General features: G+C 41.4%; 1 protein-coding gene across 3 annotated transcripts in view; it reads right to left on the bottom strand.

Moving 5' to 3' along the window:
• LGR5 (leucine rich repeat containing G protein-coupled receptor 5) overlaps positions 1 to 19407 on the bottom strand; it is a 129933-nt gene that overhangs the window by 12655 nt on the left and 97871 nt on the right. The window contains exons 5-12 of one of the 3 annotated variants that reach the window (XM_068971660.1): positions 15784 to 15999; positions 13990 to 14061; positions 9920 to 9988; positions 8473 to 8544; positions 5105 to 5176; positions 4889 to 4957; positions 4676 to 4747; positions 1125 to 1190 (exon numbers count right to left, since the gene is read on the bottom strand). In XM_068971660.1, coding sequence (XP_068827761.1) covers positions 1125 to 1190; positions 4676 to 4747; positions 4889 to 4957; positions 5105 to 5176; positions 8473 to 8544; positions 9920 to 9988; positions 13990 to 14061; positions 15784 to 15999 — 708 coding nt within the window. The remainder of the gene's footprint in view (positions 1 to 1124; positions 1191 to 4675; positions 4748 to 4888; positions 4958 to 5104; positions 5177 to 8472; positions 8545 to 9919; positions 9989 to 13989; positions 14062 to 15783; positions 16000 to 19407) is intronic. The other 2 variants (XM_068971661.1, XM_068971662.1) reach the window with 2 other exon arrangements.

Here is a 19407-nt window from a genome sequence, read left to right as displayed (position 1 = left end):
TCAGAGAAATTTTACAAGTGATTACCTTCCCTCAATCAAGGAACACGTGAACTACGACTGCCAAGTGACTACTGAAAAAAAATTTTCTTTTTGTTTTAAAAAGAACAGGACAATTTATACACTTAAATAAGTATTGCCTCTCTTTCAAACAAATACTTATTATTCCTTTGGGTGAGCATGCTCAGTTGCTTCAGTCGTGTCTGACTCTGTGAGACTCTATGGACTGCAGCCCACCAGGCTCCTCTGTCCATGGAATTCTCCAGGCAAGAATACTGGAGTGGCTTGCCATGTCCTCATCCAGGGCATCTTGCAGACCAGGGCTCAAACCCGAGTGTCCTGTATTACAGGTGGATTCTTTACTGCTGAGCCTCGAGCTACATTCCCAATGGAGCATCGTTCAAACACTTTGAGGATGCCTCTCCAGGTTCTGCCTTCTGAGCCTTATATTTCTTGAGGGTTTTCAGGAGTGTCAAATGTTTATCTTCCAAAGATGGCTTTTCCCCCCTCCCTTAATTGCCCAAAGGCATTCAGAGAAAAATTAAGTGGCAAAGGATAGATGGTTAATATTTTTTGATCAAAAACAAAGGATGACTCAAAAAGGCTGATGTCTAATGCAGGAGGCAATTTTAAGAGAGGAATTCTAAAATATTTTATGCAGAAGTAGCATCAGTAGCTCCTGAAATAAGACAAATATGGAATCTCCTCTGAAGGTGATTATCGTGAAGCAAACATACCAATAAACTCAAGTTCCCCAGTTTTCAAAATTAATGCCATACATATGAGTTTCACTTGTGTTCAGGAAAAAAAAAAAGATAATAATGCCACTCATTGAAGGTATAAGTTTAGAAAAAATCCAGAGCTTAAACAAACCCAATTCAATACTATACCAGGTTAGGGAGAAAAAAAACTATAATAAGTGCTTTACTTATAGTGTAATGTATGGTAAAATAATATTATCTATGTTTCCCAACTTTACAGCCATCCTATGCAGTCATGTGTATAAGAAGGGCAAGCTTCACATGTCTCCCCAGTGAACCACAGGGTAAGCAAACCAATGACCCCTGGAAATGTGAGTTTTGGCTCTCGGTTTTCACTTGGTGACTTAGAGACTCTTACAGACATACATTTTCTGAAGCTTTTTGCAGACTGAAAAACTGGGTAAATCTTCTAGCAGGTTGTAAGAAAGGTCTCTGAAAAACAGAAGGTACAAAAGGGAAAACTCTGTTACATGTTAGTCGTCAGGAAATATGCTTTTCTCTCCCTTTCCCTTCACGATGATCCAGCTCCCAAAGGCAGACTCTGAACGTTTCCCCAGCCCTGACATGGAGCAGGTAGTCATAGGCATTATTGGATTAAGCAGTAGATTCAGATGTCAACTGAAATGTAACTGTTATACTTCTTTAATTGTTTTAAATAATTTACTTAATGAATTTATTTATATTTTGTTAGTGATGATCTACAATGTTCTAGCTATTATCTTACAGAAACGAGTACAAATTAAGTTAAATAATTGTGCCTCTGTTTGTAAGAGCTGCTATATCTCTACAGCTAAGAGAATCACTGTTGGTTCTTTTCTAATCAACAGAAAAAAAAAATCCCTTCAACAATTCAAAACACAGCACTAACTTTGAAATCAATCATTACAAGAGGTGGGCGGGGGGGTGGGAATCTAAGAAAGTCTTCAGCCAAAACTCAACAAATTACAGAATAACAAAAACATCTGGACATATTTATAGTATAATAGAGCTAATCGAAAACAAGCCATGGTAATTTGCAGAAAGCTTAAAAAAAGAAAGCTAGTAGATAAAGTAACAGATAGATATTAAAAAAATCTTGTCTCATGTTTTAAAAGTTATCTGCTAATCAGCTAACTTATTTTCATGCCTGATTCTAAATCTTAAAACCAGATCACCACTTATGCAACTTAAAAAATCCATACTGTTTTCTGAGAGTATTTTAAATTATTTTATTCTTATAATTGATTACTTTTGTTATATTTATTGAATACATGGAATTTAAATAGAAGTACAGTTCAACTTACTACACATGAATAATTCAGATAAAGCTGTGTGGAAACACAAATTTGTAGTTTACACTAGAGATTTAAAAGACGAAACCAAACCAGTGAAAAAAATACTCTGCATCTATACACAAATAACACTTGATTAACAATGTTGTGTGTATTTTTGAAAAGTAGTGAATGTGATAAAGTGGACACATATAAAAGCGGATAATAATTTGGTTTGCTCACCTCCACAGACTGCAAGGGGACCAAGCCTTCCTGTGTAACTCTCAGTAGGGGTATATGAAACTTTCTTCTACATAAAGACACAGTGTCACCTCCTACCTACCTTCTACCTAATGATTTTCATGGCTAACATTGATCAAGCACTTCTTATATATAGACACCATGTTTACAGCTTGACCTGAATTATTTTGTTTAATCCTAGTGGTCACCTTAGGAGGGAAATATTGTGTTGATTCCCATACAAAGCAAAATGACTTGACTAAGAGCACCAGCTAGTCAATGGGGAAAGCCATGCATAGCCAAGTCATTCCCAACGGAGGGAAAAATCACTCATGTACAGTGACACTGCCTCATTCAGCAGGTACTCAGTGGATGATCCAGCCACAGGAAGGGAGCACTCAGACCTATACTTCCAGAACATAAAGCAGACTGGAGTAAAGGTCAAAACCTGTGGCTGTGCTCTCAACTTTAATTCTACTTGGTTGATGTGCTGAATCCAGCATTAATGCCTTTTTCAATTCTCTCCTTAAATGAAAAGATACGGGTTTTTATAAAGAACAAATTAATACTATAGACTGACATATTTTGAAAATAGTAAGATAGGGACTTCCTTGGTTGTTCAGTGGTTAAGACTCCACACTTCCAATAAAGGGGGCTTGAGTTCTATCCTTGGCCAGGAAATCCCACATGCCACATGGCCAAAAAAAGAAAAAATGAAAAGAGCAAACAAACAAACAAAAACCAAAATAACCCAAAAAACAAAAAAGAAAGTAGCAAGACACTACCATTCATACAATCGCATTCTTTCAGGCCTTTCAGGGTTTCCACTTAAGGAAAGAATAATGTTGTAAAGGAAGTGAGAAAGATGACGGTAAGTGCTAACACCTGGGCACGTTGGGGAAGTGCTAACACCTGGGCATGCTGACTGTGCTCCAGGTGCTGGTATAAGTGTTGGGCTTGTAGTAACTTACTGAATCCTCATGATGATCCCCTGAAGGAAGTAGATTTTACAGATCTTTTATAGATTGGGAAATGGAGCCCATCTATTATAGACTGGGAAATGGAGCCCTGGAAGGAATAAATAACTCGCTCAAGATACTATGATCGCAGACAGAGAGGCCACATTTGAACCAGAAAAATAGACCCCAGAGCCTTTGTTCTTAATCAGCTTGCCAGTCAGCCTCAGTGTAGGCAGCTCTAGACTCAGGTGCTTTACCATTCTGTGTGACCTTGTAGAGACAGATGCAATTTAAATACTGCCTCGCTACTTATCAGTTATAATGGGTGAAATCCTGGTCCTGTTACTCAGCCAGCTTCCTCAAAACTGAGCATGTGTCCAGGCTGTCTTAGGCATGGCGGGCAGAATTCCAACATGGCTGCTGAGATTTCCACCTACTGGTGTCTAGACGCTTTCTCCCAGTTATTCGGTCCCTGAAAAATGTTCCCATTCTTCCACTTAACATTGTAGAGCTGCTTGTCATTTGCTACTGGACAAAGCTTGTGCTAGAATCACAGCTGCCACAGAAGTCTCCTTTCTGAGAACAGAGCCCTGTGAGGGACCCAGGGTGCTTTCATGACATCCCCGCAGTGCTGGAGGAGGTGATAACAGGGCATAGAAGGAGGAGGCTGAAAAATGGAAGGTCAAAACCAGGCTCTCCCAATTCCTATAAACTACGTTTTGTAAAATGTGGAAAGGGCAGAGAACAAAAGTCCCAAGGCAACAGAAATAACACACGCAAGTTGTTTACCTGTTAGATGAAACATTAGAACATGGCACCCACAACTATACTGGAAGAATGTTTGGTTGCCTTTGTCAAGGTTTGCGTGGGTCTGATAATTTTATTTTGGCATCCATATTGGGTTTCTGATCCATGATTTTTTTTTTTTCCTGCTTTGCAGAGGATTTAGAGGGAGGTGGGAATGAAGTTATATTGCCTTGTTCATATCCATTTTCTGAAAGGAAATGTGCGCCAGTTGAAACGCTAATGGGAGACTGTTTGGGACTTGGAAACCAGGGGTCCACTGCCATTATTGTTGTTGTTGTTGTTTAGTTGCTAAGTTGTACCTGACACTTTGTGACCCCATGGACTGTAGCCCGCCAGTCTCTGTCCATGGGATTTCCCAGGCAAGAATACTGGAGAGGGTTGCCATTTCCTTCTCCAGGGGATCTTCCTGACATGGGGATCAAAGCTGTGACTCCTGCACTGGCTTTTTTTTTTTAAACCGCTGAGCCACCTGGAACATTCCACTGCCATTATTACTAGGGTCATATCCAAGAGCCACTTCCCTGGACCAAGGTAGGCAAAGGAGGCCTGACCTCCTGAAGACCTTCAAGGAAAGAACTTTCTCCGCTTTTAAAGGATTACTGAAATAATGCCTGTCATTTCAGTCCTGTTTACATAATATTATTGCCTTACTGATACGCACAGCACTTGGAGATTAGGTAACTGATCACAGACAGTTTGAGGAAGAGATGAGATCTGGGCTCCAGTTAAAGTCCTGTTGAAACACAAACCAGACATCATTCTTGTATTCAGACATCATACAGGGACATATTTTGATTCATTGATGTTAAGACTGGTCAGGCTTGAAGGGCAGTGGAGATTCAGGGCAAAGTCAAGAGCCTACTCAAGTACTTACAGACTTTCCAGGCTCGCAGTTCCAGTTAAATCAGGAAATTCAGTTATTTGTGAGGCACCATTCAAAGTCCTAGAAGGAGGATTACCTGAGTATTACTGGCAGAAAATTCTAGACAGGGCCATTTTTATGGCCATTTCAAAACACTTGAAATGTTCATTTGGTCTTCACAGCAACCTTGCAAAGGGAAAATAATCGGTAAGAGAAATAAACACTTACAGTGTTCTTAGTTCAGGTAAATGTTGAAAAGCAGCTCTCCCAACAAGCTGGATGGGGTTGTCATAGAAATGTCTGGAAAAATCCAAACACCAAAGTCTTATTATAAAACTTGCATGACAAATGAATATTCCTTCCAAATTTCAACAAATAAAATTACGTTATTTATGTAATTTTGATTATTTGACTTCAGGTAAACTTCAAAACTATTTCACTCACATTATGAGGCTTTTGGTAGGAAATCCATACTGTTGAAAATTTCTGACAAGGCAGATATGAATGTTAGCTGCTATGGAGAAAAGCAAGTGAACTGGCTGTTTTTTAGTCACTAAGTCGTGTCTGACTCTTTTGCCACCCTATGGACTACAGCCCACCACTCACCACTGTCACGGAATTCTCTAGGCAAGAATATGGAGTGGGTTGCCATTCCTTCCTCCAAGGGGATCTTCCTGACCCAGGGAATGAACCCGGGTCTCCTGCATTACAGGTGAAATCTTACCAAGAGCCACTTGGGAAGCCTGAACTGACTGTGTAATACTTAAGACTCTTCCTCTACCTCCAATATCTAGAATATCCATCGAGTGGCAAAATGTTATTCAAGGTGCTGGTGGTTATATCATTAGCTGAAGGAAGATGAAATTCTCTATATTTACATGAGGGTCAATATCCTCTGGTCAAATCTTACAGCATACAAAAGGATTCTTCAAATATATTTGAGAGGAAATTTGCTACTTTGGGTTTTGTAACATTAGATTTTAAAAATTTCATTATTGCTCTAAAAGTTAACACATTAATAGAACTGAAAAAATATTTTGTTTTATGAATGTTTTCAATGTAATGATATTTGAACTGCCTGGTAGTTGGGAATTGAAGAGAACTTGGGGGGATGGTCAGGAGGGTTGGCTTGAGCCGTGCGGAAAGCTGAGAATATCGGCAAAATGAGTAGGTGTCTAAGTTAAATAGACAACCCTGACTGTGTTTCATAGCAAGAGAATGACAACACGGATGCTGTGCTTCCAGGGGGATCACTCTGCTAGTGGTAGGGGCGGGAGGCGAGTCTTAGACTGGTTAAAATCTAGAGGATTTAGAGGGGGGAAATGAAGTGGCAGAGGGGATGGAAAGAAGTTATGGTAGTCCCAGTGTACCATAACTTCTTTCCATCCCCTCTGCCACTTCATTACCATAACTTCTTTCCATCCCCTCTGCCACTTCATTTCCCCCCTCTAAATCCTCTAGATTTTGACCAGTCTAAGACTCATCTCCCTGCCTCACGTGTATACCTGTGGCAGATACATGTTGATGTATGGCAAAACCAATACAATATAGTAAAGTAATTAACCTCCAATTAATATAAATAAATTTATATTAAAAAAAAGAAGTTATGAATAGGATGGGGTCTACAGAGGTAGAAATTAGCCTGGGTAACCAATGCAACAAGAAAAACAAAGAAATTGAGTCAGGGTGGGGAGTGTGGGCGGGAGTGGCAGTGGCAAGGGCTAGAAACAGAGGTAGAAGCAAGGAGAAAAGTGTTTCCTGGAGAAAACATTCACGGCCATCATGTAGTGGATGGGAGTGCTAATCAATATTGGGGACTGTTAGTCCTCTTCATGGGTCATTACCATATCAAAAGAGTGATTAAGAAAACCAGTCCTGTGGCTTCAAGAAACAAAAGGGGCAAAGAAAGGCAATACAATCTGCCAACTTTCAGTATGTAAATACTCTCTAATGAGAACTAATGTTTGTTGGCAATAAACTTTAACCCCCTTAGTTTGCCAACAGACTGTCAGAACATTTCAGAAATGATGAATGGTATGTTTTTTTCTCAGTTGTCAGGGCTAATTGGGATTCCAGCTCATTTGTGACAAATGCTACCCGGTTCCAGAAAGCCTCTCTGTCAAGTTGGCACAGGACAACGGCTATCTGCCAAGAAGTGCCCCTACAGTCCTCTTCAGAAGTTATCCTTACTCCCCCTCCTCCATATTTCAGACCTCTCCCCATGACCTCAGGCCAATACTATGCCCCAAACCTGCCAGTTGTCTTTTAATTAAGAGCCAGACTAATACTTACATATTTTCACCTTCCTCTATATACCTACACATGATTAATTTTCTGTTTGTGCTAAATATGAAACACAAAATTAATCATATTTTGAAGCTGTAACTCTATCTTATGCCATTATGGCATATAAATCCTCACATACACATTTCTAGGACACAGGCACCTTTCTAGAATTACACCCTAGTTTGTATAAAAGTAACTCAGTGTTTGGACTTAAACATGAATGTGTATAGTGACTTAGTATAAAACAGTAGTTCCCTCATCTCCCCCTCCTTCTTGCAGTAAGGGCCCTCCATTGTATGTAATAATATGTATATATATCTGTTTATATTTTAGCTTACTGAGGTCTAATTGACACACGCATGTATTATTGTGCATACTCAGTTGTGTTTGACTCTTTGTGGCCCCATGGACCGTAGCCCACCAGGCTCCTCTGTCCATGGGATTTTTCAGGCAAGAATGCTGGAGTGGGTTGCCATTTCCTTTTCCAGGGGACGTTCCCAACCCAGAGATCGAACCCAAGTCTCCTGCATCTCCTGCATTGGCAGGTGGGTTTTTTTTTCTTCCCACTGAGCCACCTGAGAAGCCCTAACTGAAACATAATATTGTATATTTAAAATTTACATGGTGGCAACTGGTTGTATGTATGCATTGTGAGGGCTTCCCAGTTGGCACAGTGGTAAAGAATCTGCCTGCCAATGCAGGAGATGCAGGTTCAGTCGCTGGATGAGGAAGATCCCCTGGAGTAGGAAATGGCAACCCACTCCAGTATTTGAAAATTCCATGGGTAGAGGAGCCTGGTGCGCTACAGTCCAAGGGTCCCAAAGAGTCAGACACAACTGAGTATGCATACACACATACATTGTGAACGAATTCCCCCCATGTAGTTATTTATCATACACTTATCTTTTTTGGTGAGAACATTTAATGTAATAATCTATTTTTCTAGTATACTTGGGTTCAAGTTCTGAATGACTAGGTGACCTTGACACTGACATTTTAAAAATCAGATTTTTTTAAAGAGATAAGCAAAAAAGCATTTCATAAGATGATTGTGAAGTGAGATGAAGCATTTGAAGATACCAAACATAAGGCAACGAATATTTTAGGTCCTAGAAAAAGAATCTTTAATATAACTTCAGCATTCAGCTAAAGTCTAGCGAAACATCTCCACATATACTTCTCTGTATGGATTTTTACAGTGACTGAGACAAAACTTGGGCAAATATAGAACATTTATTGTATTATGCTGAAAAGGACAATGCATGCTATATTGCAGGACAGAAAAATCGAAAAGAACTACGACCACTTACATTGTAATAAGAGAAGGGTTGCCTGCAAAGGCCTTCTCCGGTATCGACTTGATATTGTTGCTATGAAATCCTCTAGAAAGAGAGAAAAGACAGTTTATAGAAAATAACCGGTGGGGTAAAATCATTTCATAGTCCCTTCCCCAAACCTGTGGCAATAATCAGCATTTTTAGTAACCAGACGATAAGGTTCAATTCCTCCATGCGTTTTGAAACCTTCACGCCCTCACTCTCTAGGAGAAAAGGAAATCACAAGCTGTCATCTTGAATGAGGAATAAGGAATCTGAAAATAATAACTGTGCTTTATGGAAACTTTTAACCTAGTGTTATAAAAAGAAACCATCTATCCATTACTATTCAACAGAGCATCGTGGTCTAACGACTTGAGACAGAGGAAACCATCTTTGGAGAAACGATTATGATCACTCCTCCTGACCCCATTTGCAGCCAGGAGAAGAGAAAATTGACTTCAGCTGCAGTTAAGTGGAGATTTAGGTAATCTCCTTATGAGGACAAAATTTCCTGAGCTGAAGAAAGGTGCCCCAGCTCAGTGAGTCTGTAATAACAAATTGATTCTCATCTATCGCTGTGATGTCATCTGACTGGCAGAGGGGCAGAGTCAGTGGTCTTGGTCTATGTGGGTCTGTGGCTGAAGGAGGTGAGTGGCAGTTTTGGGGCTGCCTGAGCCAGACAGTGATGACTTCTTGAGTAAGCGCCACATGGGTGTCCTGCAGCAGAACCCCACAGAGGCTTTTTCTTATAAACAAGCCCTGCTGTCTACCTCCTTTAGCTGTGTGTCTTATTTCTGTCTGCCGAGAGAAGAGGCTCTGTGTTTATTTTTCTTTCCAAGTGTTAGAACATTACAAAGGTTATTTATGTATTTAGGTATTAAGAAAAGTAATTAAATTATAAATATAAAAAGATGATATATGCAACCTAATAGCTGAAAGGTAGCTTTATCATAGTAAAATGGTGGGGTTCTTTAAAAATCAAATAATATTTATGAAGCATTAAAGGAATATGGAATAATGCATAGGAAGGCATCTAACATTATACTAAGCCTGTACACTGTATTTATCTAGTCCTAGACTCATGCAACCTAGAGAAGTTTGTTGCTGGATATGCTCAGCAAATTAGTGAATTCCAATATAGTTCTCTACATACCTATAGAGCACATAGAAATGTTGGAAAAATACGACTTAGGAAAAGATAATGGCTTAGAGAAATACATACTTTTTTCCTCATAAACACAGAGAAATCCATCATAAATTTTAAAAGATTATCTGCTATTTTTGGTGATAGAATCAAATTAAAATACATTTTAGATGTAGTTAACCATTATTTAGATGACCTTTCAAATTCTTCTTAGTCATATTATATACAGTAGTCAAACACATTTTCAAATACATTCACAAAGAATAGTTCTGCCACTAAATTTGTCCTACTTACAGTTCTTTAAGGTTGGAGAGTGTCCTGACTGCAGTGGGGAATTCATCAAGATTATTATAATTTAAGTCTCTGAAAATAAGTAAATAGCATGTTCAGGTTTTCCTTTAAAAATTCATGTACATGACATTTACAAGGAACGTTAACATGATCTTCCAATGGACCAGTATCACTGATAGCAATTCCGTGTCTTTAAGGAGAGAGACTTTGTTGGCTTGCTGAACACCATCATTCCACAAGTATCTGCACTGAAATGATCGTTAGACTGATTGTGAGAACTTTCAAAGAGTCAAGGCTCAATGGCCCTGGGCATTAAAAAAAGGGAAGGAGTTTAGGATGGGCGTGTATACACTGCTATATTTTAAAAGGATGACCAACAAGGACCTACTGTGGATAGCACGTGGAACTCTACTGACGGTCGTATGGCAGTCTGGATGGGAGGGGAGAGCTTGAGGGAGGATGGATACATGTACATGTGTGGCTGAGTCCCTTCTCTGTTCACCCGAAACTATCACAACATTGTTAATTGGCTATACCCTAATACAAAATAAGCACTTTTTTTTTTAAAGGACATGTACAGCATCGTGAATGTCCAAGTGTCTAGAACACGTGGCCAGGCGTCTGTGGCTGGCCGATGCCGTTCTTCACCTGAACCTGGCTCACCAAGCTGCCAACGAGTGTGTGCCCTCCTCGACCACCTCTGCTTTCCTGGCCCTGCCTTAACCCTCTGACTTTGGCCCGTCACTTTTCAGAGGCTCTCCTGAGAGGACCTCTAGGAAGGAGGCTTTATTCCTGACTCAGGTGCAGTAACCGGCCTTTCTCCCAGCCTGAAGTCCAGGGTGACGGCCTGCTTCTGCAGGCGCTGATATGGTACAGGGTGCTCTGAAGAAGGACATCAGGTCTAGAATATCCACATGGTCACAAATGAGGATTCGTTTTCCTGGTCTGTGAGGCAAAGCTCTATCATCCTTCATGCACGGACAGGGAATGACCAGACAATCAATCCCAAGTCATTCGTCTCTCTGTTATGACACAAATGGCTTTTCAATCCCATTACTCACAAGTGCTTTATAGACTTACTCCACGTCTGAGCTACATCTCCATATGAAAAAGTAATTGCCTCCCGATCTCTGGGAAAGGCAGATTTCCCAGATGATGCAGAAAAACCTTTTGGTCAGGCAATCAGATGTGGTTAGATCTTCCTCTGTGGGGAAGAATTGCTATTTAATTTTAAGAGAGAGATAATTTGACCGAGTTAAACATGAATCAAGATTCCTACTTGTCTGGCACAAACCATCCTTAAGCTATACAACAGGCAGGAAACTTGTGTCTTTTGTGGACATAAATTTTCTTCCTGTTTGTAAGTCTCTCCAGATGCCCTGTTTTGATTAAATGAGGATTGGATCCTTATAAATTACCCAGATTTCTAGTGGAAAGGAAGATGTTGGGAATAAATTGGTTATTTTACCTATCCTCTGGAGCCCTGGGCAAAGTGAGGGAAGAGGGGACATTGAGACTTATATGAATTTGCCCTGAATGAATGAATTGCCTGAATTTGCAATCCTGAGTCCTCATGTCAAACATGGGGAAAAAAAAAAGAAAGACTATTTATGTAAATAACCTATCAAAGCCCATCTTTGTTTTCTGTTCCTATTGAGCTGAAAAGGACTGGAAGGTGCTTTCCATTGCTAAGATCCCCAGTCCAGCCCTTGTGTAATTAAAGGAGAATTTCTAATTTTTCCAAGCAGCTGATAGGAACAGCTGGTCTGTGCCATTAAAGTGACTTCAAAGTCCTGCCCTAGACGCATTCACCTTTGGCATCTCCACATGAGGATGGTTCCTCCCTTCTCAGAGGAAATGCAGTGACTTAGTAACCCTGGAAGGACAGCCATTAGGCCCTTCAGGAAATGAGTGAACCCAGGTCTGGTTAGATGCTGTGCTGATCAGGTACATATCGCTAAGTTCCATATGCAAATGAACAGCGGGCTCCAAGGCCACAGGAGAGGTGTTCTTTGGTTACAGCCTTCTGCTGTCCAGGTCAGAGCTGGTTTTGTAGCTTCATTGATTCTGTGTGGCTTATTTTGTGTGCATGCTAAGTCACCTCAATCATGACTGACTCTGTGACCCTACAGACTGTAGCCCACCAAACTCCTCTGCCCATAGGATTTCCCAGGCAAGAATACTGGAGTGGGTTGCCATTTCTTTCTCCAGAGGATCTTCCTGACCCAGGAATCGAATTCTAGTCTCCTGCATTGGCTGGCAGTTTCTTTATCACTGAACCACCTGGGAAGTCCCAGACATGGATTTTGGAGTCAAATTAGAGAAGGAAGCAAGCCTCAGTTTTGCTGCTAACTGACTATGTCATGTTGATAAATAACTTTCAGTTCAGTTCAGTCGCTCAGTCGTGTCCGACTCTTTGAGACCCCATGAATTGCAGCACGCCAGGCTTCCCTGTCCATCACCAACTCCCCGAGTTCACTCAGATTCACGTCCATTGAGTCCGTGATGCCATCCAGCCATCTCATCCTCTGTCGGCCCCTTCTCCTCCTGCCCCCAATCCCTCCCAGCATCAGAGTCTTTTCCAATGTGTCAACTCTTTGCATGAGGTGGCCAAAGTACTGGAGTTTCAGCTTGAGCATCATTCCTTCCAAAGAAATCCCAGGGTTGATCTCCTTCAGAATGGACTGGTTGGATCTCCTTGCAGTCCAAGGGACTTTCAAGAGTCTTCTCCAACACCATAGTTCAAAAGCATCAATTCTTCAGCGCTCAGCCTTCTTCACAGTCCAACTCTCACATCTATACATGACCACAGGAAAAACCATAGCCTTGACTAGACGGACCTTTGTTGACAAAGTAATGTCTCTGCTTTTGAATATGCTGTCTAGGTTGCTCGTAACTTTCTTCCAAGGAGTAGGTGTCTTTTAATTTCATGGCTGCAGTCACCATCTGCAGTGATTTTGGAGCCCCCCAAAATAAAGTCTGACACTGTTTCCACTGTTTCCCCATCTATTTTCCATGAAGTGATGGGACTGGATGCCATGATCTTCGTTTTCTGAACGTTGAGCTTTAAGCCAACTTTTCCACTCTCCTCTTTCACTTTCATCAAGAGGCTTTTTAGTTCCTCTTCACTTTCTGCCATAAGGGTGGTGTCATCTGCATATCTGAGGTTATTGATATTTCTCCTGGCAATCTTGATTCCAGCTTGTGTTTCTTCTAGTCCAGCATTTCTCATGATGTACTCTGCATATAAGTTAAATAAGCAGGGTGATAATATACAGCCTTGACGCACTCCTTTTCCTATTTGGAACCAGTCTATTGGACCCTAAAAATGGTTATCTTTTTTTTTCTTTCTCTTTGTCACTCTCTTTTTTGGCTGTACCACTCAGAATGAGGAACTTCCCTGACCAGGGATTGAACTTGAGCCCCCCACAATGGAAGTGTGGAGTCTTAACCACTGGTCCCTTAGGGAAGTCCTGGGGCCTTAAAAGGGGTCATAGTACCTGTTCTCATAGGATGGTTGTAGGACTGATTTGAAACCATGTGTGCTGAGTGCTCAGTACAATATTTGGTTAGCGATACACTCAATAAAGGGTAGGTGTTATTACATTTTAGACTTTTGAATTGCTTCTGCAGGAACCTCCACCGTTTGCTGATGAGATGCCTGTTCCTCTCTGATTGGACAGCGTCTGACAATTTCTTGTCTGCATGCTCTCATTCAGTGGGGAGGGCCTAACTCCTGAATGGTGAGCCTGAGTGACAATACTGAACTGATCCCTGACAGAGAGTACACATTCCTGAGCAAACAGTCCCTGCTCAGTAGAGGACATCTCGTTTAGCTTCTAATGATTCCAACTAATTTATCACTCTCGTTAGATTAAAATAAAATCTCAGTTTTATTGTTTGGCTCTATAGAGTGTGTATAGGGGCGTAAGATAAAGCCACTGTAAATATCTGTTTAAAGCTCAGGCAATTAACCAAACCAAATAGCAATTCTGACTTTAAGGCTATTTTGATTCCTTCCAAATAGTCATGAAAACACTGAGAAAAGGGCAACAAATAAAAGGTCAACTCACAAAGTCTCTAGGCTGTGGAGCCCATCAAAGCATTTCTTTCCCAGGGAGTGGATTCTATTGTTATGGAGATGTCTGCAGGAGAACATTACAGACAGTCAGGAGGTCGCATTGCACATGGAAAGTGAGGCAAAACGTTTTGATTGCTGAAATCCAAAAACACTTACTCTAGAGAATGCATTAATTATATGTAAGAGATGCTTTAACATTTCTGTTCGCTTGCTTTAAAGGCTTTATGCCCCATTCACTCTTACCAGAGATGACTATATACCACAGAGTTTAACAGTCAGTTTTACCTTTTGGGTTTGAGATATCATGGAGTGAATAATAATTGTGGGATTAGCAACAAGGCTGGTAAAAGTAAATTCAGGTTGCTCAGTGTGGTTTGGAATACAGAATGTTAAACAGAGATTCTGACCAACATCGACAAATGGAGGGTGGAGAGGAGGTGGTCTGAGGTGTGCGCAGTTTCCACCAAAGCTGATAGCTTATCATCGCTGCTTTGCCAGGGTGGGGCCACAGGTTAATAGGAAACAACAATTTCAGCCACAGAGAATGGGGATCAGATTTTTTGACTGCCCAAGGAGACTAGTTATCTTGTTGTAGTATAAATGTGTCTGATTATCATCTTTGGCTCAATGATAAGTCGGGTTACGTCAGGGCCAGTGAGAACAGCTGTGTGCATAACTGAAAACTGGACCAAGTCCCAGGGGGATTTTTGGGAAATGGTCTTAAGGGGGCTGGGGGGAGAGAAGAGCTGAATCTCTGTAAATTCATTCCCTCTAGTGCAAGGAAACATTAAAGCACCTACCCAGCTTCTGGTGGAACAGAAGTGTCATCTTTGTATATGAACTACTTCAGGATAGAAATTTGTTAATGTCACCCCACATGTCTGATCCTTTCAGACAAAGGTTGCTATTCTAATAAATATATGCTGGTATCATGTGAGATCTATGTGGCACTTATTGAGGATCTTTTACAGGCAACACATGACGGGAACCTCAAAAGATGGATGAGATGCTGGCCAGCCCTCAAAGGAGTACACACCGCAGGGCAAGAGACGGCCCTATCAACAAGCAAAGTGCAATGACTGAAGCTCGCGGTGGGCTGGGGGCAGGAATGCAGCTAAGGCAGAAACAGTGCAGCAGGCGCTTTCCTCGAAGCAAGCTAATTCTCGAGCCTTTCAAGCAGCTCCTGTTGTCCTCTGTCAGCATTGACTGTATTATACACGTGGGGCATATTGCTGCCCTCTTGAACCGTTTATTTTTCCTACTATTACTTGAGATCGTTTTAGTTTACTTAAAATAGTGAAATCTAGACCTCAAAGGGAAAAAGCTTTACAAATGCATAACTTGTTGTTAAGGGTTTGTCCCTTGCTTCTGTTACCTTGGAAGGGGTTCAAGAGGTACTTATTAAATAATAAGAAGGGCATATTTCAATTTGACATGCATTACAAATTAGTATCAGAAATAAGGGATTTTTATTACCTTTGGTCATGGGATTAACTATACAGTGTGGTGATTACTCATGTAATATACAATAGTTTCCCTGAGAGGTCATATTTTGTTATTTCTGAATGCCTAGCAGTGCTTAGCAGTTACCAGGTGCTCAATAAATGTTTAATTCTTTTGCACGATTAGAACATTTCTGAGTTATTTTAGGGGGTTTTCCTCACTTAAAATGTCCCTCTTCAAAGTCTGAAGGGCTATCATTCTAAGGTCAAGGTCCCACAGAGAATTACAAGATCTTAGTGAATTTAGAAACTGTTGGGGGAGGTGGGGAATCAATAAAACTTACAGAACCACCAAGCTGGAGAGGTTTCCAAAGGCATAGTCTGGTATGTGGTGTATTTTGTTCAGGGCCAAGGTCATGGCCTGCAGTGCTGATAAGCTTCTGAAAGCCTGGACCGGGATCTCTGTCAGCGCGTTGTCATCCAGCCACAGGTGCCTCAGGGAATGCAGGCCGTTGAAGCAGCTGGGGGGCACGGAGCTGATGCGGTTGGCATCCAGACGCCTGGGGAAGAAAGCGAGAAAGAGTGGAAAGCAGAGAGCAGAGCACAGGCAGAAGACAGGCTCTGCAGGAGAAAGTCCACACGCCCGATCAACAAGAGTGAGGCGGGGCTGGGGCCGCAGGAGCCCGACATCTGGGGCGTCTGCCTCCTGGTAGCCTCTGCTCCGGGTGCGAGCAGGACCGCTGCTGTGAGATCCCACATGGCTGTGAGTCTCTTCCAGGTTTGGGAGGACTATGATTTCCGGCAAGGAGGTGGCCTCCCCTGGGCTGTAGTGTTTCAGCTTTAGCTTTCCTCTTTGACACCAGGAGAAAAGAAAACCCCTCTGCTCCTTCCCACATCAACCAAGTCAGACAAATGCTGTTGCCTTCCTGGACTATTTTGAAGACACAAAACATACTTATTTTGGTTCACTGAGCTGTGGGAAAAGATTATTTCAGCATTTGAAAAGGACTGAGTAATTTTTACAAGGCTAGGTCAGGGAGATTCCCTGGAGGAGGGCATGGCAACCCACTGCAGTATTCTTGCCTGGAGAATCCCATGGACAGAGGAATCTGGCGGGATGCAGTCTATGGGGTCGCAGAGTCGCATACGACTCAAGTGACTTAGCACGCATTCATGAGTAACTTTAACAAGACTGTTAGAGATATGCTTCAGGGAGGGGGAGGTGCCCCTCGCCCCGTAGTACTCTGCTGCAAAGCCTAAAACAAGCAGGCTTTCTTGTTCATCCTAACCAATGGCATTGAGCAGATGTTTACTTTCCTTGACATTTTAAATGAATAGTAAAATTAATAGCGTTCCCAGTTTTTGCTTGCTTTTTCTACACATCACTTTTTTTTTTTAATGGGGAAATCCATCTAAAAATAGGTCTAGTTAATAAGCTGCTGCAGCTTCAGAGCCAGTAGAGGGAGTGCAATACATTTATTTTACCCTAATCCAGCCTAGAAGTGGCTGTAACAGCAGTGCCTTAACTTTTCTTATTGAAGTGACCAGACAGACACAGATTGAAGTTTTCTGTAAAGTGCATGAAACACAGGACCCTTGACATTCAGTTATGCATCCACCAGCCCTCACTTTTTTTTTTTCCAATCTGTTCTTAAGACTCACACATTTATTTGCATTTTCAAAGCTAGGATTTAAAAAAGAAGAGTTGCATTTTAAGCAGTGCTTGTATTAGGAAGGATTAGAACATCACGAGTGGATTTTGAAAAATGTTTTAGGAAGCATTTAAGACTAAACAGATGCAGGAAGCACTCGAGGATCACGAAATAATCCCCTGCAGACCAAATTTAAACAGCTTAGAAGCAGCATTCTCTGTGGTAGGGAGCGCCTCTCCACGAAAAGTGGCTTCCCCACTTTCGGTCACACATGTCATCCCACTCCTGTTCTGGCCCCTGCTTCTCCTGACTGAAGGGAGAAGGCATGCCCTCCAGGCCCCAACCCAAGCTTTTAAATTTAATTTTTTAATTGGAGGAAAATTGCTTTCCAGTGTTGTGTTGGTTCCTGCCATACCACAATGCAAATCAGCTGTAATTATACCTAGAGTAACTCCTTCTTGAGCCTCCCTCCCCTCCCCCCCCCACCCCTCTAGGTCAAGTTTTGATGCTGAAATAAGGTCACTTGGAACAAACAAGTCTGATGCCACAGTCCACTCACAATCAAATTTCCAGGAGAATAGCTATCACTGCAGGTAGCAGACTCGCACTTCCAGATATCTCGAGGTGCTGTCTACAAACAGAACAGGAAACGTTCAGGCAAACCCAACATGGTCCCTTTCCCTCAGTCCAGCAACAACATGCTCGGCCCATGTTTAAATAAGGTTCACTTTCATCAGAGCATGAGGAGGTGCTTGTTTTTGTTTGACTAGGAGTAAAGCACATATGTAAACTCTCCTTAATGACTGCACTGATTAAAGCATGAAGACGTTATTTAAATACTATGAATTTCCGAGTTTTTGTTGACATATTGTCTGATGATTGCCAGTGGCTTATGCGGTGAAACTACAAGTGGCTTCTAAGTCCTGAAAAGGACTGACCTTCAAGTTCATTGCAAAGGGGGAGCATGTACAGAAAAGGCTCTCTCTGCATTGAGTCATGGGCTTGTCTTTTTCAATATTTAAGTTACTACTAAAGTTTCTGCAGGATCTCAAGTGATTCTGGCATCAGTTCCCAAAGTTAAAAAGCCCATTTCTCTGGATAAATGTCTTTTACAAATCACTTCTCCCCCCAGTAAAAAGGATGTAATCTGGTTTTCACACCATAATCTTAGAGCAATGTACTATTTGAAACGAAATGAGTAGGACCGGGCAATTGTCCACATTCCAAATTCTAACACACCCAGATCTGTTACTTGGCATCCTGAGTGTGGCACTAAACGTTTCTCTGTCTCAGCAGTTTCTTCATCTAAGAAGCTCCCCATAAATATACTCCTTCTCATTGTAGTGTTTTGAAGTCCATGTCCATCTGGCTGCAGTGGTCCAAATCTATTTCAGAGAGTGGTATATTATTCATGCTCAGAGGTAGTAACCGATTTAATCTTAACAGAAGATCTCAAGACAAATCTGAGTGTGGAATTCATTATTCAGCCACTTGTACAGGTGGTTCTTACAGAACAAGGTTAAGACTGTGGACAAAGCAGGGCAGGGCACAAGTTGTGCCTATTCAGTGAGTAAACAAAGAGCTCATACTATGTCAACCTGGTCTTTAGAGGCAGCTGGACATTGTCCATTCACATACTTGAAACATGCAATACTGAAGTGCTAGAGTTTAAGGAAAACACCACCACGCGGTACATGAAAACACATGTAGAAATGTCAGGAGCAGCAAAAACAACTATGTATGTAACTCCACTTTTTAAGGCTTTCTTTGTCATCATTCCTATTTCCTGCAAGTCACAAGGGATGTGTGTGTATGAGTGTTCAGTCATCTCAGAATCTGAAAAAGTGAAGAAATTTGGGATGAGAAATTTTGAGTCCAAGTCAAATAACAGCTATATGACCATGACCAAGGCAACAGACCTCAGCTTTCACATCCATAAACTGGGGGTAGCCGCTCTATCTAACGGATGGCTTTACGATCAAAGAAAATAATACAACGAGACTTTGTAAACCATAAAGCCCCCTTAATGACTTTACATTATTATTGCTTGAAGTGGGTTAACAGTTGGTGTCTTTGTGCTTTGACATAGAAACCAGTCAGAAAAAAAGTAGAAACTCACATTTTCCCTTAGTCAAACATTGGCTACTTGAGTGTCACCTGTCAGTAAATTTCATTTCTGAGACATGCAGACAACTCTTTCATCCCTTGTAACAGAAGCAATGAAGTGGTGTCTGCAAACAGACTTAACAGAGGTCATGTAATTATCACTACGTGTGTGTCTGTGTGTGTGTCAGTATCACAAAGGGCAAATAGTTT

This window comes from Capricornis sumatraensis, chromosome 4, assembly GCF_032405125.1.
Source record: "Capricornis sumatraensis isolate serow.1 chromosome 4, serow.2, whole genome shotgun sequence".
NCBI lineage: Eukaryota > Metazoa > Chordata > Mammalia > Artiodactyla > Bovidae > Capricornis > Capricornis sumatraensis.
The sequence above is the reverse complement of the archived record's forward strand: the minus strand, read 5'-3'. Positions and strand labels throughout refer to the sequence as shown.